This window comes from Melanotaenia boesemani, chromosome 2 (genome assembly GCF_017639745.1).
Source record: "Melanotaenia boesemani isolate fMelBoe1 chromosome 2, fMelBoe1.pri, whole genome shotgun sequence".
Lineage (NCBI taxonomy): Eukaryota > Metazoa > Chordata > Actinopteri > Atheriniformes > Melanotaeniidae > Melanotaenia > Melanotaenia boesemani.
The window spans coordinates 34,731,185-34,757,229 of NC_055683.1; the positions used below are offsets into that span (position 1 = coordinate 34,731,185).

General features: G+C 39.4%; 1 protein-coding gene across 4 annotated transcripts; it reads right to left on the reverse strand.

Moving 5' to 3' along the window:
• Nucleotides 1-1,390: 1,390 nt before the first annotated feature.
• LOC121629515 (NACHT, LRR and PYD domains-containing protein 3-like) lies at nucleotides 1,391-17,446 on the reverse strand. Of its 4 annotated transcripts, none has more exons than XM_041969126.1 (10): nucleotides 17,356-17,446; nucleotides 16,393-16,515; nucleotides 16,167-16,310; nucleotides 14,913-15,035; nucleotides 12,657-12,735; nucleotides 10,577-12,496; nucleotides 8,159-8,332; nucleotides 7,110-7,271; nucleotides 4,395-4,441; nucleotides 1,391-4,267 (listed from the first exon to the last, which is right to left on the reverse strand). In XM_041969126.1, exons 6-10 carry the CDS (start codon nucleotides 12,205-12,207, stop codon nucleotides 3,717-3,719), a joined length of 2,565 nt encoding a protein of 854 aa, XP_041825060.1. In that variant the 5' UTR covers nucleotides 12,208-12,496; nucleotides 12,657-12,735; nucleotides 14,913-15,035; nucleotides 16,167-16,310; nucleotides 16,393-16,515; nucleotides 17,356-17,446; the 3' UTR covers nucleotides 1,391-3,716. The 4 variants fall into 4 exon arrangements, with proteins under 4 accessions (XP_041825060.1, XP_041825070.1, XP_041825087.1 ...); XM_041969136.1 differs by having other exon boundaries at nucleotides 16,393-16,576; nucleotides 17,356-17,427; XM_041969153.1 differs by having other exon boundaries at nucleotides 16,393-16,458; nucleotides 17,356-17,426.
• Nucleotides 17,447-26,045: the final 8,599 nt, after the last annotated feature.

The window sequence follows — 26,045 nt, forward strand, 5'->3', positions numbered from 1 at the left end:
ACAACAGTCTACACCCTCACTAAAGATGTTTTTACAGTAATTTCACTCATAAAGTCAGTCAATCATATTTATAAAGCACTTAATCAAACATGATTAGCACAAAATGTTTTGCATAACAGAATCAACAATGTTTAGATATTACAGATAATATAAAATAACAAAACACACTAACTCTTTCTCTCTAACACACACACACCTAAAAACAACAGTTCAGTTAAAAGCTAAGCTAGAAATGTAGGTCTTGAGTCTCTTTTTAAAAACATCAGTCTGCAGCCCTGCGGTTCTGGCAGGCTGTTCGGAAGCTGGCCAAACATCAACCATTTACCCCATTTCTACTTCTGTTTACTTTTTACTCCTGAAATCCCAAATAGTTTTAATTCCTCCGTCATTGCCTTACTGAGGAATCATCTCATATTAAAGTATAATGGGATTAAACAGGTTATTATCTTTTTTTAGGCTGGGGGTGCAAGTTTACTTAGATTCATGAATAAAAGAAAAATTTACATGTTTTGTTTCTAAATTTTTAAACTGCAATAAAGTTCTTAACTTGTGGTTTGCTTTAAAAATAATGCTTTGAAGTCTTAACCTTTTTAGTGGAGATTTCTTGATTAACTGCAACATCCATGGTAAAAATGTGGAGCTTAGAAATCAGTAAAATTGTGATTTTAAAAGTTTGATATAAAAATAGACATTAGGACCAAAATTCAGCCACTTCTTCACCTCTGGCAAAATTCCACCACAGTGTCATAATTTGTCCTTCATATGGTGGATGGTGGTTAGTTCAAGCAGCCATATACACCTGCTGCCTGTTAGGTGCCTAAAGGTGTCATATGACTGGTAAATGTGGAAAACACCTTTCTATGGACAAACGCTCAGTGCCTGAAAAGGACAACCTGTGTAAACAAAAACATAACCAGTGGTAGAACCTGTTACGCCTGTGTTGAGTTTCAGTTTTTGTCAAATGATTATATACAAAAAAACAGACCATGTTAAACTTCCTTAAAAGTTTGTTCCTCACATCTAGAAATAGAAAGTGAATGGTTACAATAAAGAGATGCTGAAATGAGGCAGGAGAGGTGGTGGATATTTGATCCATGAGGTGTCAGTCCTATGAACCAAGGTGTGTCTGAGACCAGAGAAGCAAAAGCAAAACAGGTTGATCAGACATTTACAGCAGTGGTTGGGTCCAAAGATAGAAAGAAGCCAAGGAAACCATAAAAATATATCAAGATTAACTGGCCTACCATAACAAAAACCATTGTTGTTGGAGTCCAATCTATTGCAGCAGGTAAATAGAGATGGCAAACAGTTAAAGGCTGAAAAATGCAGCGAGGTGAGGAAGAGGTAGAGAGCCAGCCAAAACAAAAAAGCCTGAGAATTCAGCTTTTAATTCACTGTTTTTATTCAGTCGTTTAAAACTAATGAAAACATTTTCTCAAAATGGTAGACATTTTCTTCAGAGATTCTTTAACCAGATCAGATGTGAAGTTGTTCGGTATAAATTCAAGGAAATGCTTTTACCTGCAGACAGTGCATTTGTATTTGTCACATAAGCTACCAAAGCCACATCATTGGTATACTTAAAAAACTGCCACGGGAAATGTTATTAGTGTAGACAGAGAACAGGAGATAAAACACATCCTTGGGGGATTCCTGTCTTTATAAATGGTTTGGTAGATTTAAAACCATTAACCAGCACTTGTTGCAGCCTGTCCTGCAGGAAGCTGTTAATCCACAGGACTGGTGCTGGGTGAACCTGTAGCTCCACAAGTTGGTGCATTAAAATGTAGATGTTAACACTGTTAAATGCTGAAGAAAAGTCCATATAAAAAATCCTGGTGTGTGGAATCCAGCTGCTTCCCCACAGTATCCAATAGAGTGAAGCATACATCCTTCACTCCACTCTTGGCCTTATAGGCAAACTGGAGTGGATCCAGCTGGTCTGCCACTATGCTTAGAGGTGGGTGCACACAACTCTCTCCATACATTTACATTAGACAGATGTTATGACAATGGGTCTAAGGTCATAAAAATCTTTAGCATGTGACGTGGAGTAGCTGGAAGAGCTTGATGAAAACCCCACCTAGCTGAGTAGAACAGCTCTTAAGCACCCATCATGTGAGCTTATCAGGGCCCGAGGCTTTTTGTGCATTCACTCTGCTAAAGACGGAGGTCACCAGCTTCTCACCTAAGATGAAGGTCTGGAAAGATGGGCTCAGGGTGGGGGACTGGCAAAATAAAGGTTAATAAAATGTAGGTGCAGTCCAGTGAGACATTGAAGAAACAATGAGTCTCCTAGGATGACTGGTAACACTTGTTCTGTAATTAATAATTTTTCTAACCTGGAGTCCTACGAAATCCTCTTTGATGTTGCAGATTCTTCTGTAGTCAGGAAAGAAGATGAAGACTTCTGATGGTACTTTAAAAGCCTGACACACATCATTTCACTCACATCTGCATCAGATTCACCTGCAGTTTCAATGGATTCATAAATCAGAGAACAACTGTGGTTTAAGAGATGTTAATTATGTATTCAGGTGGTCTGCAATACTTTGCTACACTTTCCCTGTTTTATTACCGTTGCGATGTTCTTCTTCATTATGAAGTTCTTTACTTCTTCATACGCTTCTCATTTTTCTTGTCAGCCTTTTTAAAGTAAAAACAACATAAATCTGCTGTTCTATTCTTAAAATGAAACAAACTCTGAATAGAGTAATGAGAGCATTAGAAGCTAATTTATTGTTTTAAGCTCTAAATGCATCAGCAGTTCAGAGTAAAAGTTACCCTAAGTGATGTAAATTATTTAGTTTCATCAGTTTATCTCTAAACTGTGCGAAGGCATCGACTTTATATCTCTAAATTTTTTTCGTGGCTTTCTGAACTGTTATTAAATATGTAAATAATTATATTATTAAATAATAATAATAATAATAATCATCATTTCCTTTTTTTTTATCAAATTATTTGGAGGAATAAAAAGGTTTACTTAACATAAATGTTAAAATAACAAATAAAGCATGAGACATCATTTGGAAAACTAACAGATTTAAATAAAAAATGTGATTCATTAATTACATTTTTCAGTTCTTCAAACTTTATATTTTAAATATAAAATTAAACTTATTTCAACAGAACAAAAAACTAACACTTTGGTAAACTTTGAGACAAAAAGGACCGATTTATCATCTGGAAAATCAATATTCAATTAAAATATCAACATCAATAATAATGTTAGACCAAATTAAGACAGAATGAGCCAAGCAAACTAAAATACTCTTCAGTATTGTAACTGGCGCTGACATGATTGTTGACAAAGTCCAACAAACACGACGACTGTATTTACCACCAACCACCATGCCAGCTAACACAGCAACACATAGTTACACCAACTCTTCCGAAAATGCCCCAGAAACAGGAAGTCAACAAACGTAACACGGTATAATAATATTTAGTGTGAAACTTTTACTGGAAACGGACCAAGAAAAAAAAAACAAAAAAAAAAAAAACATCTGCCTTCGCAAAGTATATCAACTCCCATCTTTAAAAGACTGGAAGAAGAAGAATATTCCACAAAATCATTTAGAAGAGTTTTCAAGAGACAGTGACTGAATCTATGAATCTGAGAAGATGTTTTTAAGTGGAAGAGGCAGGAATGTACAAACTGAAATATCAGTTCATCTGTCAGAGTTTCACTAACAGGATGAAACCCTTTAAACTCAACACACAAACACTGAGGAACCAAGTGACCCAGACCAAAACCCCAGTCCAGGAAGCAGAGGATGGGTGAATGTGGTGTTGAAGGTGTAGAGGTGGATCAGGGCATCAGAGGAGACTCTGTAGAAGGACAGAGTTCCAGCAGGACAGTCCACATACACTGCTACTCTGTTAGAGACAGAGGAAGAGGAGGAAGATGAGGAGGAAGAGATGTGTGTTTTTCTGTAATTGTAGCAGACAGAGTAACCATCATCATCAGAGCAGAACAGACTCCAGGACTGATCGTTGTGACCAAACAAACAGCCACTGGTTTTTCCTCTTCTCCCGATTCCTCTGTAAGTCACTGAGATATAAACGTCTCCTCTCCACTCCACCTCCCAGTAACAGCGACCTGTCAGAAGATTTACACCCAGCAGCTGAGGCCTTTCATCGAATCTGTCTGGATGCTCAGGATACGAGTGAAGCTTCTCCTCATATGTCACCATCCTGTTGTTGTCAGACAGTTTGAGGTTTTTGTTCACTGTGTTTGTGTCGATGGTGAGTGGACAGGAATCTGATGGAGAGAACAAAAACAATCCAGCTGCAGTTATTGATCTGTTGACATTTTATGCTGACTGATGAATGAGTCGTGACAGAATGAAGATGGTTGAATGTAATAAATCCAGTGAAAACACACTTACACTTCCTCAAACCTGGTCTCAACCATTGTTCTCCAGCAGGCTCCACCCTGAAAGGAGGAGAGGAGTCAGAGCAGCATCATCTCTGCATGCAAACATGAATCTCCTGCACACTTTGTTCTACACTGATAAAGGAGCAGTCAAACATCTGGACATACATCCAACTGAAGGAAGCATCTCCGAACAAGAAGAAGCAGAAACAGAAAGCTGTTTGATTGACACTGAAGGGGGATTTATGCTCACGTGGTATCTGCGTGCGGTCGGCCACAGTGTAGCTGACACTGGTGAGTTTGCTCTCACATTCGATCTATGGTGGAATGGACCTCTGACAACAAATACACTGAATGGATGAGATGCTTGATGATGGCCATCCTTACCCAGTACCTTCCTCCTGTGAACAGTGGTTTGCGTGTGTACATGTATTTAGAGCCATAAAATAATTTCTGCATTAATTAATGGGTTAATTCATTAATACCCACATCTAATAAAAACTGTTGCAGTGAAGAACAGCAGCAGAAGTTGCAGAATTTGAAGAAATATAAAACTAAGAAAATCATAAGCAAAGCAGAGAAAATTAATTATTTTTATACCATGGTGTTACGACCCGATTTAGGGGTATGGAAGCGCGTAACAAAGAACACGGCGTGGACAGGTGGTAAATTATAATGAAAGCACATTTATTTACAATTCCCGTGAGAAGTGATGGACAACCTGTAAAACAAAATAAAGCTGAGCTGGGGTTAGCGGACCTGCAGAAAGAAACAAACCAAAGCCTATACTGAACACTCACCGAGTGCACACAAAGACACAACAGCCACTCGGTGAGGAAACTATAACCAAACAAAACACAGCAGGCCCATAAACTAAAGTGACCATCGTCACAACACAATAAAACACTAACCTAGCCCAGCCCTAAAACTATCACTATAAAGTAAACTTAACCATAAGACTAAACACTGTAAGCACCCATTGTGGAAAAGGAGGTGGTCGCGACGCACACACACACACACACTCTCCCGGTGCACAACATGAGGGGAAGAGCGGCCGGAGCCATTCTGGCTTCTCCCCCTCCAGACCTGCCTCGGCTGCAGCCTTTTCAGCCTCAGCTTCCTCGTGAGCTGCAGCCTGACTGGTCCAGAGGGATGCCAGTCTCAAAGGGGCGGGGACAAAGGCGCTGGCCTTAGCCACTCCGGGCAGCGCTCTGCCGCCCTTAATCAATATAAATGGCCACAAGCACGGTCTGGGTAACACATGGTCTGGGTGAATACTTGATTCTGATTGGCTGAAGGGTGTCCATTAAAAAGTGATAATGGACACCGATGAAAGAAGTTCCGGTCAAATAGACTTATTGCTGTAAATTATTGTGCTGACTAAATGGCAGTTGGTAACCGTGGCAACAGAAACTTAAATGCCGGGCTGGAGACACGCCAGATCATGTCTGTGATGCGCATCGCTGTGAAAGCAGGTGCAGGCTTTTTGGGCTCCGTCAGTCCAGGAGAGACGAGAATGAAGCAACATTTTGTCGTCCCATCACGTCCTAACCAGCAGTGGTCAAGGTCCACAAACGTTACATCTCTGTCCTTCAAACGCCACTATGGACATGCCAGTAACTTTATAAAATGTCACGACCAACGGCAATGTTGTATTTAATTTCAAATAGGTCATCACCTAGTGAATGGTGGAACAAATAAAAACGATTTAGGACAGACTTGCTTGATACGCTATTAATGATCAGAGTGAATGGTGGATAATATTTCTTGCAATAAAAACGATTTATTAAACTATCTGTGAACTTTGACTGTTTGAAACAAAATGTTGCATCATCCTCTGGACACACACAAGTTGTAAGAGATGCACCCGCCCTCTGAAATGTTTGTGTCACGTAACATAACTGCGACGACAGAGCTGCAGGTTCTGTGTCAGAGCCCGTTACCCGTTATCATTATCCCATTACTTAATTTCCTGATTTTACATCTGGAACCACTGTAAGAACACAACTGAATGAAAACAAATATTAGAAGTGTAAACTGTGTAAATTCAGAAAGTTTATATTACCCATTTGTACATAAAGTTTTTTTTATGTGTATTGAGTGTTACTTTAGAAATGTAGACAAACAGTTTTCAGGTTCATTTACTTCTTTGGCATTCTGCTTGTTATTTTTCATGTCTGTATCACCTCCATCTGTCAGCACATGACACTTCCGTCTCATGACCTTTAATGTGCATTTTGAGGCAAATAATGCAACTAAATTAAAGATAAGATTGGTATTCATCACTCTAAGAAGAAAGATACCAGGAGCATCATTTAGTATCAACATTCAGGAGCTTTGGATCCACCATATATGGCTAAAAGGTAAATGGTCTGTGATGTATGATGGGAACTTTATTAGAACATGAGCACGCACAGGAATTTCTAAATCTTTATGCTAAGCTAGGCTGACATGTCCTGGACCATCTCTGTTTCTGATCCGATGTCAGAGGACAGAAAGGATGTTTCAAGAAATGACACACTGTCCCTTTAACACGCAGAGACATCCACACTGAAGAAACTCTGACCAACTAATAATTCTCATTGTTCCTGCAGACGTTCTCTTTTTAAGACTCACTACACCAATGTGATAATAATATATACATTATTAGTCCCAGTTTTGGACATTTTTATCTGCTTTTTACCCATCCTGGTTACACCGAGGACAGTGGGGCTGCCATATTCTATACCTGAGCTTGTTTGGATCCTTCAATGCAGCCATCAGCAGCTTAACTCCGGAGTCTCCTGGATGGTTGTAGCTGAGGTCCAGTTCTCTCAGATGGGATGAATTGGAGGTGAGAGCTGAGGCCAAAGAAGCACAGCCTTCCTCTGTAATCAGACAGCCTGACAGGCTAGAGAAAACAACGTATATGGCATTAAATCAGAGGGAACGGCTGCAAGACAAATAGATTGTCGTCAAATGTTCAGACACTGGACTTTTCTCACACTACTGACTTTGTTTCATTTGCTCCAAGTTTATGAGTTCATGTCTCAGTTTGTGATAAATGTTACATGTTCAGGTTTTACCAGTGAGATGATGCTCTGCTGACTCTATTTACAACATGCTCAGTGTTATTATGACCTGAAAATATTTATTTTATTGCCAATGAATCAGAAATTCCAGGGAAATTCATATTCCATCTTTTGTACCCTGGATAAATAACATTAAATAAAAAAAAATAAAAAAAAAGAAAGAAAGAAAATTAATTTAATTAATTTAGTAAAACTTTTCCATATTTCCAGTCTCATGCAGTACAAAGATACCAACTGCCTAAAAAGCATTTATTTGGTTAATTTTTCCTCATCCTCTTTCTATCAGAATCCTGCTGTTTTTCTGCTTTAAACAAATCTCTCTTACAGCTTTCCCCCAGAAGTACTTTCATTTGTCATAAAGTGACGCTTAACCATTCCTTATTTCTCTCTTTCATGCTGTTTTGCTGTTAATCTGATTATCAGTGGTTAATAAATGATTTCATATTTTATTTTGTCATTTCTGTAGTTACTATGGAAGAAAAATTGTTCCTTCAAACTGAACTCACTGACGTATAGAGATTGATTAAATATATTTTTATGTAAACATCAACTCACGGTATTCCCTTTTTTTTACAGTGTAAAAAATATAAAGAGTGGTGCTCCAAAAATCTAGATTTTATCCAATAAAGTTAAATAATTTTGAATATTAATATTTCATATTAATATCAAAGATATTACACAAAAGTAGTTAAACTTTAATTCTGACCTGAGGTTTTCCAGTTTGCAGTTTGGACTCTTCAGTCCATCACAGAGCTGCTTCAGTCCTGAATCCAGCAGGTCATTATTACTCAGATCCAGTTCCGTCAGACTGGAGGACTGAGAGCTGAGAACTGAAGACAGAGCTCTACAGCTCTTCTCAGAGAGGCCACACACACTTAATCTGAAGAAACAATTACAGAGAAAAAGACAAACAATATATCAGAATTAGAATCAGTTTTATTGCCATTGTCAGTGAAGGTTTCAGAAACTAGGAACTTTTCTTGATGCGATGGTGAAACATGGAACATGGAACATAGACTAGTAAGGGAAATAAATAAATAAATAAGGTCATGCAATAAAGACAGTATAACTAAACAAGTGTGTGAGTGTGAAGTGAACCACACAGTGCAAATATGGCAGAGTTGGTACTTGAGTCCAATGCTGAGTAGCTGATTGTTCATGAATCTGATACAAGGTTATTTAGTTTTTATGAGTCTGATAGCAGAGGGGAAGAAGTTGTCCATATGGCGGGAGGTTCTGGTCTGGATGGACCGCAGCCTCCTGCCTGAGGGGAGAGGGACAAACAGATCATGTCCAGGATGAGAAGTGTCAGCTGTGATCGGACCTGCACGTCCCTGAATCCTGGAGACATACAGGTCCTGGAGAGATGGGAGCCTGCACCTTCTCTACGACACACACAATGCGCTGCAGTCTGTGCCCGTCCCTGGAAGTGACTCCAGCATAACACACGGTGATGGAGGTGTCACGTATCAGGAGATTGGACTCATAAATAATCAGAAACCCAGGGATAAGTGATGGAGTTTTATTTAACAAAATGAAATTAATAGAAATGAACTCAGGAAACTTGCGGAGATCAGAAAGTCCAAAGGTATGAAGGCTGCAGCAAGCGCTTCTGCGTTTCTCCGTCAGAGAAGTAATAGAGTCCGTGATCTAGAGACAGTATCCTGTCAGCAATCCAGAGGTCAGTAAACCATATAATCCGATAACAACCAAGGCAGAATTACTAGTAAGGGAGCAGGCAGAGGCAGAAGTCCAGGTTCAGAAATACAGGGTCAACGGCGGACAGGCAGGCAGACAACTCTGAGTAATCAGGGAGCGAGCAGAGGTGAATATCCAGATACCGGAATAAAGGGTCGATGAATAGCAGGCAGGCAGACAAGGATGAGTAACACTAAGGGAGCGGGCGGCGACGAATATCCAGGTAACAGAATACAGGATTGGCAACAGGTAGGCTGGCAGACTAGGCTGAGTTTTCAGGGAGCGGGCAGAGACGAAAAGTCCAGGTGCAGGAATAAAGGGTCGGCAACGGGCAGGCAGACAGACAGGTAATACTGGGAAACAGACTGGGAACAGAGGCTGGATACGTGCAGGGTGAAACCGAGACGATCTGGCAGGGGTGAGTTGTCACTGGCAGGTGAATAAAGGGCTTGGCACAGGTGGAGCGCATCAGCAATCAGTGAGTGTGGAGAGGAGGTGCATTCAGGACAGCTGGAAAAACAGGGCGCCGTACCACGGAGCATGACAGGAGGAGGTGGGGATGGAATCGATGATGGCCGTGTATAAATGCACCAACATCTTGGCGAGCAGCTTGATTTTCCTTAGCTCCCTCAGGAAGAACATCCTCTGCTGGGCTGTTTAGATGAGGGAGCAGATGGTTGGCTCCCGTTTGATGTCCTGGGTGATGGTCCAGGCTGTTGTGGCTGCGCCAGGTCACCAACCGGTCTACCTTCTTTCTGTAAGCAGACTCATCATTGTCTGAGATGAGCCCGATGAGTGTGGGGTCATCTGCAAACTGGATGACTTTTATGGACTGATGGCTGGAGGTGCAGCTGTTGGTATACAGGAAGAGCAAGGGGGAAGGTACACAGCCCTGAGGGGATCCGGTGCTGATAGTGAGTGTCCGAGACAGTCATAAAAACTTAAGCAGTCCTGATCTTGGATGAAATGTCAGGCTTGTTATTATGTCCACATGGTGAATTTAAATTCAGTTTAGTTTAATTGGCTTGCTCAGAAAACCAACAGATTGCATCAGACAATTTTTTTTTATTCAGTCCCCCATCCTGAGCATCGATGGAGCAGCAAACAGGAGAAACAAAACAAAAAAATCCCTTTTCACTGTAAGAAAAAACATCCAGCAGAGCCAGGCTCAGGAAGGGCAGTCATTGAAAATAAAGAGCAAGGAAGTGAAGTGCACAATGCATGATGCAACGCCCCCCCACCTGGCTAAGCCTAGCAGTATAACTAAAGGTATGGTTGTCACAACCAAAATCAACTCTAGCTTGGCGCAGACACACACACGGTTGTAAAAAATTTAAAACTTAATGTCTGAAAAATTGAGCTTTCAACCTTTACTGGTCTCTGATCAGCACTAGATTTATACACAATCAACTATATGTGTACTTACAGAGCTTTGCTGGAGGCTTTGACAACTAGCAGCAGCCGCAGAAGAGCCTCTTCTGAAGACAAATATTTCTTCAGGTCAAACACCTCCAGGTCTTCTGATGACAGTAAGATGAAGACCAGAGCTGACCACTGAGCAGGAGACATTTTTTCTGTGGAGAGACGTCCTGATCTCAGGAACTGTTGAATCTCCGCCACTAGAGAACGATCATTCAGTTCATTCAGACAGTGGAACAGATTGATGCTTCTCTCTGTAGACAGACTCTCACTGATCTTCTTCTTGATGTACTGGACTGTTTCCTGATTGGTCTGTGAGCTACTTCCTGTGTCTGTCATCAGGCCTCGTAGGAGACTCTGATTAGTCTGCATTGAGAGACCCAGAAGAAAACGGAGAAACAAGTCCAGGTGTCCATTTGGACTCTGTAAGGCCTTGTACACAGCCCACTGATCTACACATTGTAGATTAAGTATTTGAGGAATCTTGGATGTTTCTCTTTCCCCCATCAGGTTGACACCAGAGTTGATGAAGGTCAGACGGACATGAAGAGCAGCCAGAAACTCCTGAACAGTTAGATGGACGAAGCTGAACACCTTCTCCTGGTACAGTCCTCTCTCCTCTATGAAGATCTGTGTGAACACTCCTGAGTAAACTGAGGCCACCAGGAAGTGGATGTACATCTCAGTCAGGGTCTTGGGCAGCTCTCCTCCCTCTCTGGTTTCCAGCACATCCTCCAGAACTGTAGCAGTGATCCAGCAGAAGACTGGAATGTGGCACATGATGTGGAGGCTTCGTGATGACTTGATGTGGGAGATGATCCTGTTGGATTTCTTCTTATCTCTGAACCTCTTCCTGAAGTACTCCTCCTTCTGTGGGTTAGTGAACCCTCTGACCTCTGTTACCATGCCAACACAGTCAGGAGGGATCTGATTGGCTGCTGCAGGTCGTGTGGTTATCCAGAGGCGAGCAGAGGGAAGCAGGTTCCCCCTGATGAGGTTAGTCAGCAGCACATCCACAGAGGTGGACTCTGTAACATCAGTCAGGGTGTCATTGTTGTGGAAGTCCAGAGGAAGTCGACTCTCATCCAGACCATCAAAGATGAAGACAACCTGGAAATCTTCAAAGCTGCAGATTCCTGCTTCTTTGGTTTCAGTAAAGAAGTGATGGACAAGTTCCACCAAGCTGAACTTTTTCTCTTTCAGCACATTCAGCTCTCTGAAAGTCAGTGGAAATGTCAGCTGGATGTCCTGGTTGGCTTTGTCTTCAGCCCAGTCCAGAGTGAACTTCTGTGTTAAGACAGTTTTCCCAATGCCAGCCACTCCCTTTGTCATCACTGTTCTGATTGGTTCATCTCTTCCAGGTGGGAGTTTAAAGATCTCTTCTTGTGTGATGATTGTTTCTGATCTGTCTGGTTTCCTGGATGCTGTTTCAATCTGTCTGACCTCATGTTCATCATTGACCTCTGCAGTCCCTCCCTCTGTGATGTAGAGCTCTGTGTAGATCTGGTTCAGAAGGGTTGGGTTTCCTGCTTTAGAAATCCCCTCAAACACACACTGGAACTTCTTCTTCAGACCAGATTTTAGTTTACGTCCACAAACTACAGAAAAAAAGTTCTGAATGAAAAGAAGAAATAACATCAGTAAATAAACATTTCATACTGCTCAACAACTATCTGAATGTTATTCTATGTTCTTAGACATCAGTAAACGTGTCATTCATCCAGCAGCTTCAATCTTTAGAAAGTTCCTCTTCCTGCTTCATCCTCCTCAGGAAGTCCACTGTGATCTTCACAAATGCCTCTCTGCTGCTCTTCTGCTCCTCACCCTCACCCTCCAACACTGAGCAATCTGGGAAATCTGGACTAAGAAGCTTCTGGATCTTCTTCAGCTCGTTCTTCACAAAAATGATAATGTTGTCCTCCAGCAGCTGGAAGAGAAACGATATGAAGGAAACAATCAGACTGAAATCATGGAGCCAAACATCAGATTCATGTTGGACACACTGACAAGCCACTGGTCTACAAAGGTCAGCATGGAGATGATGTGGACAGAAGAGATGGAAAAGTAGTTGTTGTAGATGTACAGACCATAAATATGGAGTCCAGCTGTGTTTGATGCTGCTGGTCAGACTGACCACTGGGAAGCTCTGAGCTCTGCTGGTCCACTCTGTGGAGGAATCAGGAAGAATCTATGGGCTCGATATAAAATCATAAAGATTGTGCAGATGTAAATGAATGTTTGCAAATCATTTCAGAGTTTGTACTTGTAAATAAAGTTTGTCATCCTGCACTAAAAAAAACCTGACCGAAAAATTCCCAAAAGTTTGCGAACATGCAGAAGAGAATCTGCATGGTTGTAAAAAGAATTTGTATTTGTGGAAAATAACAGAAGTTCTTTTGCAAACATCCTGTCCACAGAAGCAAACTTTTAAGTTGCGGTTGTGAATTTTGTCCGTGTCTATCTGATTGGATGGTGACTAATCAAACTGTCCAATCAGAGCAGACAGCTTCCCATCCTTCTGCACCACTGCGAGCTCTTAAAGGGGAGAAGATGATCGTTCCCTGGTCCTGTTGCGATGACGCACATACAGTACTCTCTCTCCCTACTAGTAGTATGCTAGTTGTTTAGGAGGGGAGGACTGGGCGCTAAGTCAGATGTATGAATAGCAGGCACCAAGATGCTATGTCGGTCAGGACATATGGACTGAAGACAAAGAGGTCAGGGATTGTCTTTCACAGGCTTCAGTGGCCAGGCACTTTATTATGCCAACTCAGTGTTGTAACAGTTTTTCTCGTCACTCACTGAACACTCGGAGAGGCAAACAAAGGCACACTTGAACGAAAAAAGACCCAATGTTTAATTAACTATAAGGAGGGTCGTCAGCAGGAATGTGAACACCGTCTGTCAGCGGCGCTGCATGTTCTTGCTGCACGCTCTAATCAAGTAATAAGCTGCTGAACATTACATCACTTCCTACCAGCGGCAGGAAGGAAACGGACAACGTCCTTCAACAATAACAGCCTTTTATACACTAGTGTTGAGCTGCTTTAACACTATAATCAAAATCAAAGCGAACATGATTCTTATTATGTGGTAGCTGAAAAGAAAAGAAGCAGGAGCTGGAGTTTGTTTAACTTCCAGTAGACATAAATGTGTCACATCCACTCCCTGTCCAATCAGAACAGAACCTTTGCAACCTCGAGATCTTAAGCTGAAATGAATAAAGGAGATTGAATATGTTTTCAATGTAAATCTCAATTCGGAATTACTATTTCCATGTAAACACAAAGGAGAATACTTTAATTAATTTAATTTATTAATCCAAATGAAAAGAGATCATGTAACCGTGATCATTTATTACTGCGTGGGTTTAGGAACACTTCAGAAAACAATTATCGGTTCACACAGTTGGTCTAACCACCACATCTAAAAGTGCAAGTTAAAACGCTACCATGCAAAGTAAAAGCCATATATCAATAACACCCAGAAACAGATCGGCAGGCTGATGCTGAACTTTGTTGTCTGTCTGATGCTGTTGCTCTCTATCTGTTCTATCTTCTTCTCTCCCCTCATTTTATCTTTTGTTCACTCTCTTTTCTTTTGCCTATAAATTTTACTTTTAGTCCATTAGACTGTCCTTAGATTCATTTGCTCAAAAGAAGAACTGTTCATTTATTTGTTTAGATTATTCTTGTGTCACTTTTTCTGTTTTAATAGCAAGACTTTTTTAGTAAAGAATGTATAAACTAGCCACAGACCTGCAGAAATCTTCAACTACACCTTTGGTCTTTACAGCCAGAAGACGGCCTCTATAGTCAGTACCATTCTTACAAACACAGTCACTCTAAACGGACACACAACGTGGCTCAGGTCCAGTTCTAGGTTTAAGTTTCTGATGGATCCTGACAGAGAACAACTTGTTTGATTCAGACTAATGTATTCAGTGTTTAAGCCTTTCTGTGAGTGTGGCTGCTGTGGAACAATGTCAGAGCTCCACTTTGTGGCAGCAGCAACACTCTGCAGACAGAAATCAGCAGGTTCATGAAACTGGAAGCTGGATGAAAACTGGAAGACTTCTCCTCTGAAAGGAGGAGGATCAGTTACACACTGACCCTGAAAACATGCAGCTTTGAAACTGACTAATTTTGACCAGAACTAAATACAAATTAAGTTTGAGTGCTATGATCAAAAAGCAGGAGTTTGTACTTTTGATTTTTTGAGAATGTAGGAAATTCACATTATTTAACGGTTTACATATGAATCATGCAGCCAGCAGAGATTCACTGCTTAATACTCAAATCAAAGCTTCGACTTTTACCTTTTAATATTGACATACAACTTACTTTCCATCGGGTCCACGCCTTCGTTTCAAGTCTTTCAAATGCTCATTTGATTGGTCACTCATCAAGGACACACTGCTGGATTCAGCTCCAGGACCTGGGTCAGGTTCTAGTCTCTGATGGATCCTAATAAACAAGCAGATATTTTATTAAAGCTCAGTGTTCAGCAAATATTTCCTGATGAAAACACATCATCAGAAAATCTGCTGAAGTTTAAAAGAGATGTTTTCAGGGGAGTTGTCAAAGAGACCAGATGGATCCAGAAAGTGGTCCAAATCTGGCTCGGCCTGCTGCTGGAAAATTGATTTACCATTGATTTATTACACATTGATTTACAAGCTGGAAATCTGGACCTCGCGATCCTGAAAAACGGGATTTCGGATCAGAGTGATCCAATCCTATTTTGCCTTGAAGCTCCAGGGTAAAAGTTAGTCGGATTATGTGATCCACCATCCCAAAAAATGGGATTCCTAGATCTGGATAGCTTTTATCCGGATTAAAGTTTTTGAATAACCGGTCCCATGTTCTCTCCAACATGAAAACTAACAGGGTTTCTGTTCTGGAGCCAAACTTCACCCTGATGTTCACAATGGGGCTGAAACATAAGAACAGTTCAGCTGAGGCCAACATGATCTGGAAATACTGTTTTTCCTCTTTGACTGGCATCAGAACCAGTTTGAAGTCGGTCCAGAAGAAGTTTTATGGACTTGCTGTGTTTCTTCTCAACTACGGAGACAGAAACCTCTTGATTATTCTCAGGTTACAGAGACTGATCTGACCTTTCTGTTTGAACGTAAACTTCATGAAACCCACTTTGGCCAGTCTAAATTAAATTAAATTAAATTAAATTAAATTGGTTTGCCTATTGGTGAATGGGAAAGGGAATATATATCCTGGCACTGCCATCACTACACAATATCATAATGTGCCATAAATCTGTTGGCTGCGTGCTTACTTTAGCATGTATGGTGTAATTTACATACAAAATGCCTGAATAAAATGCAGCCAAATAAGGAGCTAAATTTAAGCCTGGAATAAAAGGCAAAATGTGGCAGTGGTAGAATGGTGTAAAGCTTGAAACTGGCCACAAGAAAAATAAAGTTTAAAAAATCTACTAAGCTTCATCTTGAGGCAGATTGTTTCAAATGAGATGAAATTCTGATTGGCTGGTAACTACAGGAATCTACCAGCCACACTGGCTAGTGATAAAAAAGCAAATTCTCAGAAACCTGGTTACAACATTAACACACAGCTCACCTCTTTGCAGCTGAACGTTGGTCTGATTTGAAATGAATGATTAAATGCTTTGAGTTGTCACTCTTAAGGGACACACAGCTGGGTTCAGGTTTTGGTTCTGATTCAAGTCCAAATCCAGGTCTAGGTCCAGGTCCAGGTTGATTCCTGTGAATACAGATGTTTGGTAATGTCAGTATTGAGCTCTGACATGAAAAGAGGTATGGACATTAAAAGATGTTAATCTCACCTCTGAGCTTTGCTCTGGCTCTCATGAGGGACTCCCTCCTCTCTGTCCTCATACTGATCCATGCAGCTAAAGGAACAATGTGGGGTTGTGTTGCTCTTCTAACAGAAGCCCAATCCTTGCAAGCTATACTTCGTTGTAAAAGGTGACTAATCAGGCTTTTCAATGATGTATAAAACAACACCAACTGGTATCATTAAAAGGGAGAAATAATTAACCAAACACATTCCCTTACTACTGTGATAAGTTTATGTTTTTAGACTAGTGAAGATGCCCCCCCATCCCCCATATGCCCTATACTCAAATGTGTGTCTCTCTCTACAAGCGCTATTTAGGGGGGTTGAGGGGGGGGCAACTCCGGTTTTCTAACATTTCATCCTACCTATTCATTCCTGCTACCAATGCCTTCTGCACATGCGCACATGTTTATGTGTCATGTTAGGTTTCTTAATAGAGTCATCAGTCAAGTAATTAGAAATAATAAATAAATAAACACACACAGTTGATCATTGTAAAGTAAACACCGCAAATTCAGGAAGAATTAGAATTCCATTCAGCTTAAACAACGTGAATACACAAGTCGATGCAAAGTTTCCGATTCGCTGAATTTGTAGCAACCTAGACCACATTAGACCAGGTCCTGATATATAAAAAAAAACACTTAAGACTCTTCAACCCTGAACTGAAACATCAAACAACATTAAAACACCGTTTCTTATTTGTGAAACCTTTATTCTATTTGTGAAAATGCACATTAGGGTCATCTTATGACATTTGTTAGACATTAGGTGAATCGGAATCTATCCATCGGAAGCGAAATTCAGCGTCGTAACACAACGTGGTAGATGCTTGTCTCAACTTTACAGTCCTGGTTTTGGTTCTGAGTTTTTCACCCTGATTTCCACCAGAACTGACCTACTGACAGTTGACACTAACGGGACAAGCATTAAATACCACTTAAATTACCTTCAGATGGAGGATTTTTACACGACGTTCCGCTGCACCAGAAGGGAGAGTAAAATTTGAACAGACGCACCCAGCAGTGATGCGTTTGGGACCAAGTCGGAAATCCAAAATTTCACAAACTTTTTTTTTTTTTTTTTTTTTTTGTATTGAAATTGCTCATAGTAGTAAGATGCATAAATGAAAAACATATGAACAAGTAACATATGCCAGGGAATCAGACAGTGAAGATTGTTAGTTATTTCTAATAAATTGTCATGATTCACGGTTTATGTTTCTTGTTTTACTTGTGTTCTTTCTTTTTCTGGGCATGTTTTTGATTTATGTTCTTGGTTTTTGGCGTTTAGTATTATGATCTGTGTTTTTTGGTTTCTGCTCATTAGTTCACTTGGTCTGATTTGTCCATTCGCCTCCCCATGTGGCTCGTTACCCCTACAGTGTATTTAAGCCATTGGTTTCACTTTCCCCCTTGCTTTCTGTTGCTTCTGTTGCTTTTCTGTGGTTAATGCTTTCCGCTTGCCACGTCAGTTTCTGTTAGATGTCATGCCAGAGTTTTTGCTAACATTGTCGTTTTGTTCCTGGTAAATTTTCTTAATTAAAACCTTTTTACCAGCACTGGTCTGTCCAATACCTTGTCTGCATGCATTTGGGTCCTCACATCCATGGCTTTGTGACATAAACGTTATAAAACAAACAGTTCAGTGGTTTAGACAGCTTTCTGGTTTTTAGAATGTTGAATTATCAGAAAGCTTAAATCTATTATATGTAAAAATTATACCATTAATCAATTAAACTTACAGCTACCTATCAGGTTAGCAGAATTAATGAATCTCGACGCCCCAAAGTTATTATTAAAAACATATTGACTATTATCTAAACTAGAAGTCTGTCTTTTTTCCAACTTCAAAATGGGAGGCTGACTTATCCAGTAACTTTAATCAAGATAAATGGTCACAAATATGTTTAAACACCTTTGAAAGGACTAAAAATTCAAATATGCAACTAATACAATTCAAAATTCTGCATAGAACTCATTATACAGGACAAAGAATGTTCAGGATGGGTCTGTCACAATTAAATATCTGCTCACACTGCACTGAAAACACGACTGACAACTATTTCCATGACTTGTGGTCCTGCACACCCGTTCACAGGTTCTGGCTCCAGGCTTGTGAATATAAGTCAACGTGGTTTAAATGTAAATTTCCTGCAAACCCCACACTGTGTCTACTAGGTAGGGCTGGGAGATATGGCCTAAAAATAAAACCTTAGATTTTTTATAACCAAATCTGATTTCCGATTTTAATAGATTTTTTTCTTTTATTTATTTGTTTATATAGATGAATGCCAACAAAAATAAAGCATATAATGTCATAGCTTTTCCATCATATGAATGAATGAATGAATGAAAAATACTTTATTAATCCCAAAGGGAAATTCAATATTGTAGTAGTAGTAATTTTAGTAAAACATGACATTAATTAATTAAGGGCTTTGTTCTTCAGCCTGATAGCTGCTGGAAGGAAGGATCTTCTGTATCTCTCTGTCTTGCATCGGACTTGAACAAGCCTCCCACTGAACACACTCTGTTGTTTCGTCACGGCGTTGTGTAGAGGGTGTGAAGGATCTTCCATTATCTTCGTCAGCTTGTACAGAGTTCTTTTTTTTTGATGATCAACTCCAGCGGCTCCAGAGTTACTCCAAGCACAGAACCGGCTTTCTTGATCAGTTTGTTAATTCTTTTCAAGTCTCTGGTTCTGATGCCGCTGCCCCAGCAGATTGCTGCAAAGCTGATAAAAGTTAACTAGCGATCTCACGTTTCCCATAACAACCGTTGGAAGAAACGGTTTGAATCGCCACCGTTTTTCTCTCTGCCTCGCTCCTGCCCTGCATCCTCTTCTCTTTCTTTTCAACTCAGTTGGGATTTGAAGTGTTGTTTCACTGATAATCTTGAGTTTGGAGAGTTTTATCAGTTGATCCCGATGGTAAACAAGTCTCGTTGCCATGGAGACTCACAATAACAAGTCTTGCAAAAAAGAAAAATATTCAGAAAAATCTCCCGTATAGCACAGCCTCTGACCAGCGCGAAAAAATCCACCCGAACAGACACAGATCGACAGCCGATGTCCCAAAAAGACGGCTATATTGCAAAAAATCACAAGTTAAAAACAGAGCTACTACAATTGCTGCTGCCACCTAGCGGCGCATTCTAGAATGAAATATATATATATATACATAAATATAAATGACTTCTTACATAGAAATATGCGACACAACTGCATCCGTGATTTCTTTCCATCTGAATCCTTATCATACAGGATCCACTGCAGAAATAATTCCCCTGATGAAGGTTGTCTCTTAACTTGAGTTTGTGGGCTAAAGTTGACTTCTGCATCTCATAGAGAGCAACATTTCTCACTGCAGATATATGCACAGCTAAATCCCAGGCGTGAGTGAAGGGTCACTTCACTGAAAATCTGTCAGACAAACACCATTCTGGTGTGGAGGGAGGGCCAAGTCTGCTGCTAACTAACTATGGAAAAAATTCCAGATTTTCATAAAAATAAATCTCCAGAAATGGAAAATTCAATTTATCGATTTTATTGATTAATCGCCCAGCCCTACTACTAGGTGACTTGGGTGACATTAATATGGCAATTAACTCTGCACACATGATACACACGGCATTATGCATTGCAAAGAAAACTATCCTTGTGAACTGGAAAACCAAAAATAATCTGTGTATTCAGCAGTTCAGAAATCTCTGAGTAGGCCACATCAGTACTGAGACAATGTCTGTCTCCTCAAAGAACCAGTAAGCTGAATTTCATTCCCTCTGGTCCCCTGTGATTAGCTCCATCACTTAGTGTAGGTGGAGGACTGTGACTTTGTTGCTTTGGGGGCTGGAAAATGGTGGGGAGTGACTAGTGGTTGCGGGTTCTTGGTGGTTTCCCAAGGTGTGGGACTGGGCTGCTCTGTGGTGGGGTCCAGCCCTGTCGGGGGGCTGTGGGGGCCTGCGGTTGGGGTCGCCTTATGGCGGGGGTTGAGGCCACTGGTGGTGCTTGATTCGGTTTGCGTCGGCCCTCGGATAGGTAGCCAGGCTATTATGAGGGGGGCTGGGTGGGGATTATGGGCTCTAGTGCCTAGGAGTGGCTCCCCCTTTTGGGGTGGTGGGGTCCGTATGTCCCGGGGGTCTAGGCCTGCCCAGATGTGCTGCCATGGTGTGGGTTGGTGCATGCCCCAGTGTCTGGTTGCTGCCCTGGGACCCAAGGGTTTGAAGGGGGGCTGAGTGGGGTTTGGGGGATTGGTAGGGGGAGATCCAGGGGTGTGAGACCGGGCCGTTTGTATGTTGTGTGTGTGTATGTGTTTATGCTGTGGATGGTGTGTGTGTTTGTGTATGTGTGTGTGTGTGAGTGTGTGCATGCATGTGCTAGTATGAGTGTGCAAGATCATGGGTGAATAGGTGGGGTGGGGAGGGACCACATGAACCTGTGGGGGAGGCCTGGGTGGGCCTGGGGATGGGGCGCATTGGATCTGGGCTCACCCACTATTCTCCTCCCACTCCTCTCCTTCCCCCCTGGGTGTGTGGTGGGTGGGTGCTTTCTGGGGTCGGTGGCGGCTTGTTGGCTGTGATCGCTGATGAGGAGAGGATGTTGCTTAAGTTGAGGACAGTATGGGACACCTGACACCTGCTTTGTGACATGCTGCTCAGTCAGGAGCACATTCAGCAGACTTATCCTGTCATGATGTAAAACCAAACAATGTGTGGCCACCAAGCTGCCAAAGTCCTCAATCTGACACTCCTACAACATTTCATTTGGCATAAAATAGTCCTGTTTCAGGGGAAATCAAATATTTTCATACAGAATATACAAAATATTTTGTATAAAAGATTCTCTTTTTTATTATTATATGTTTGTCATGTTTCTGTTTCTATTTGCGTGTTTGTATTATAAGGAATTAATTTAATTATGTATTTGTACTTCTAAAGGAGCACAGTGAAGAAATCATGACTGGATCATGACTAACCCAGATAACAGAACAACCTGTATCAACATGCCTGTCTGAAATATTTCAGGTTGGGTAATCTGTTTTTGAAATGCCTGTAGGTGAGCAATGGAAAATCTTTGTCAGGAAGCGTTTGCAGCGCTTTTGCATTCATGCTAACAGATCCACTGTTTGCTTTAATACTATGCAGATAATAATTTGTAGATATGAGAAAAGCCTATTAAAGTTTTAAACAAAATAAATAAAATAAGATTAATGTTTTAAAAGCAGGATATTGGTTTTGTTGCTCTTAATTTCTCTATAATGTGACAAGTTAATGATTATTTTGCATTTAAGTGTTCAAACTTAATGGCAGCATCACTGTTCACAGTTCACTAGAAACTGCTTAAAAAATCTTAATTATCTCCTTAAAAATGAATTTGTTATTCTTTCTTCCTACTTTGTTATCTATGTTTTTCTTCTTTAATGAAAGAACGAACAAAACAATTTGATCCACAAACCCAGTAATGTGGGGATTTCTGATATATGCCAGCAAAATAATAAGCAAGGATACATCGTTGGTAAATTGCCATCTTATAGTATTTAATGATGTAGAATGAAGCTCCAAAGGAGCACAAGCCAGAGTTCTCCTCGTGCCAGTGCCAGTGGATAAATACAGACGGTTGTGTCAGCTAAGACATCCAATGTAAAACCAGATCAACATGCAAATCAGTTTATTTTCACACCCCCATCCACACTTTTTACACCCTCAGGAACAAACACACAGCCACTTTAATCACTTTAACCAAACCAAAACTAATTCAATCTTCTTCTTTTCTTTGCACTATAATCATAAACATACATTACACTGACTGTAATTTGCCATGTTTAATAATTATTGTGTTTTATTTACCTAGTGATAGTACTTGTTTTGTTTGTTTTGTTAATTGGCTTACATTCTTATATTTCATCTCACCAAGGTTTGAGAGAACTGTAATTTTAATGCTGTTTGTCCTGTACATGCTTTAGAATTGACAATGAAGTTGATTTGATTGATGACTTGATTAACTTGATGGAGGCAGATGCTTCACTGTGGGAACACTGAACAGCCAGAGGGAAAAGCAAGTAGTGTGTATTGATGTGTAATAGCTGGGTGTCTACATCAGTGAGGACTTTACTTGGACACTTTTACCTGCTCTGTTGAGAGCATGTTGAGCAGCTGTATTACTGTTAGTAGCTGTACTGCTGTTACACACTGCCAACACCTGCAGAGAGCGCTGAAGACTGCTGGAAAACAGCTTTAAATACATTAAGAAAGGGTTAGAGTTCTTATAATCTGTATGAATTGTACATAATTCCTTTATGGCATTTTGGTTTCATTTGTTATTGTACTGTATTGTATTGTTTTTTATTCTTTATGTTCCATCAAGGGGCATTAACCAGGGGTAACACTAAGACCGGTATTGCTGTAGGAGCTGGTTCACATTAAACCAGTATAAGTTGTGCATTCCAGAGTCGAGATTTATAAAATAGCCAGAAAAAGCCAGATTAGTAGAGCTTTAAGGGTTATTTGAGGAACTCTTCACACATATGGAAAAAGTTCTTCTGATCATAGACCTTTTGCTCAATTATAAAAATGTTCTGTCTGTACAAACCTGAACCAACATGCCTGTCTTTAATATGCTGGCTCTTGCTGAAAGACAGACTGCTTGTAGGCAACCAAACAAAAATCCCTGGCGGCAGGCCTATCTGGCTGAAATGCTTTCATTTTAAATCCACCAATTAGTCCCACTGTTTTTATACTTTGGACATTCTTTTAGCTCTTCTGTAACAAATATAAGACGTGTAATTTATATTTCTTTTTTTGCACTTAATCTCACAAAAACAAACAAACAAAAGAAATATAAACAAAGAAAAAGTTTTTTTTTCCATGTTTTTCTTACTCAGGGAAAGAAAGGAAAGCCAACAGACTCAACAAACTCCTCCACAAAGTCAGCTATGTTGTTGAGGTGAAGCTACTAAATTTGCTTCTTGTTCTGAATGCAATACAAGCCTTATCAGATATATTTAACTGAGTAATCAAACACGAACACAATTATGTTGTTCAAGCTGTTTTTCTTTCTATACTGTTGTAAAACTATAATCATGGATTATATACACTGCCAACAGATTCCTGCCATTGAGCAAAATATTGCTATTTATATCTGATATTCTGATATGTAAAACTTTGTTGTAACTCAAACACCCTGCAGCACAACTGTACCACGAAATGAATTGTTCTTATAGATCACCTTTTATTCTTATGTCCTACAAATTTATTTGTTATTTGTTTTCCATTCTTTAATTCAAAATATGACCTATAATATTATTATATATAAATATGACCTCTGTTGCCACAAATGAAAAGATTAAGACAGGAAAGAATCCATTTCATATCAACTAATTTGTTAGATAAAATGTCAGGTTTCCTTACATGGACAAACATTTTCCACTGTAAATACAAAAATAAATAAATAAATACATAAATAATAAAATAAACAAATAAACAAATAAACAAACAAACAAATAAATAAATGTAGTTATCAAATTACATTTCCTGCCCATGCTGAGCATTTATGGTAAAACTGCACCCTCTTGTGGTCATCTTATCTCAATGCACCTAAAATGAACAACTGTAAAACTATCTCAGAGCTAAATGGTGCAGTAGTTGTTTATTTGTTTTAAAAAAAATGTTCAGTCTTAATTTGCACACAAACCCAACATTTAACATAAGAGAGAAAAATACTATACCCCCTTATGTAGATATTATGAATATAACGTTGTTAGTGGACCATTCTACCAAATAGGGTCAAATTCAGAGTCGGAATTTCATTAAAATTTGTATTCTAATTTATGAACACTTCTACCATATATCTAATTCACTACATCTAAGGGATACATATTTAGTAAAAGAACACTCAGTTTTTATTTAGTATTTTTAAACTATGTCTTAATAACTCAACTGTGCCAAATTTTCTTGCTACCAAAAATTCTATTTTATTTAAAATAAAAGTCTTATTTTTACTTTTGCATTTTTTTTGTTTAATCTTCCCCTGTACAAACTATTTTTCTAAAATTAATTTATAAGGTTTTCACAGCCAAATAAATTTGAGTCAATATAAAAAAAAAAAAAAAAAAAAGATTTAATAAAATCTGCATATCATCTTTCTATGTAAAATTTCTAAATTTGATTATATTGTGTTCAGAATTTTTTATAGATGAAATTAGACATACACCTAAACAATCAGAATCATGAAATGTTTGTTGGTATTAAAATATATTTTATTTTATACTAAATTACCTGTGTTTCGGTAGTGACTATTCTGTTATGGTAGTGACCAAAATTATTTGATTGAAAGGTAATATTATTGTAACTTTTCTTGTTCTTGCTGTAAATTTTAGCCAATAACATAATTCACATTAGAAATTTAATTTAAAAATATCCCATGCTTGGGATCACCATTAAAAGTTGTAATAGTATGGGGACAGGTAATGGAGACAAATCTCCCTGTTGTTATTGTTAATGGTCTAAGCAGTAGATATAATGAATGAATGAATGAATGAATGAATGAATGAATGTTACCAACCTTAACTTCAACCTCCGATATATTTTTCTCTACTTTTCCTCCCTCTTCTTTAATTTCTTGATCTTCAGCTTGCTCTTTCAGAGTCTTAACCTTGGTGTAGGCCCTGGTGTTTGCTCTGTTGTTTGATCACTCTCACTGGAGATGCTAGGTGGTGGGGAAGCCAGTAGAGATGGGATTTATGGCTCTTTGAAAGGAGCCAGATCTTGAGGAGCTGTTCCTTTCAAAGAGCCATTCAAAAGACCGGCTCGTTTTCACAATATCTTACAAAATTTCACAATATGTAAGAATGACAATCAAAATATGTACCTAAATAAAATCTACTATACAAGATAAAAAAAAATGATAGGAAAAACATCGATTAAAAAAAGCAAATTCTAGTAAATGTTTTGGATAGAACTCACAGTATTTGTTTCTGAACAACTCTCTGCCCATAAATGCTTCTCATGAATGGAGTGTGTTGGACATCAAACTTCTATGATGTCACAAATGTGATGAAGGCAGTGTGGAAAATTTGTAATATAAAAAAAATGGCTCACAGCTTTGACTCAGTTCCCATCGTTCATTTAAAAGAGCCGTTCAAAAGAATTAATTCATTCATGAACGTCACATCTCTAGAAGCCAGACAAATTTTCTCAAACTCTCCTGTATTTTCACAAATCTCCGGTGATCCTGTTGTCTTTTCCTCCTTTGTGCCCTGACCCTTCCTTTCTCTCTATCTGATAATTCATTGATGGGTTTCAGCTTTCCGTCTTTTCATTTCTGATTTCTTTCTCTTTCCTTTGTTTAAATATTCTGGGTATTTCATTGGGTCATTTCTTACTCGTTCCCTGTACGCTCTTAATCTCTCTGCCCCACTTTTTCCTTTTGTAGTAGGGTTTTCATGTTTCATTTCTCCCTAGGAAAATACTAAATAAAACAAAAATAAAAATGTTCTATGTTTGAAAACTTAAAAGTATTTTTTGGTTAAAAATAAATGACAGTAATTTATTTTGTCATTACCGAAACAATCAGGTCACAGCCGTAACTTCATTATATGTTACGGTAATGACTGTTTTGGTAGTGACAAATTCATTTCATTCT

Excerpts from the sequence above, each read along its gene's own strand:
- LOC121629515 (XM_041969126.1), bottom strand. The coding sequence starts at position 12,207 with ATGTTATTTCTTCTTTTCATTCAGAACTTTTTTTCTGTAGTTTGTGGA. Across the intron at positions 8,333-10,576 it reads AAAGCCTCCAGCAAAGCTCT|ATTAAGTGTGTGTGGCCTCT; the intron begins GTAAGTACACAT and ends TTGTTTCTTCAG. Across the intron at positions 7,272-8,158 it reads TGCAAACTGGAAAACCTCAG|CCTGTCAGGCTGTCTGATTA; the intron begins GTCAGAATTAAA and ends TGTTTTCTCTAG.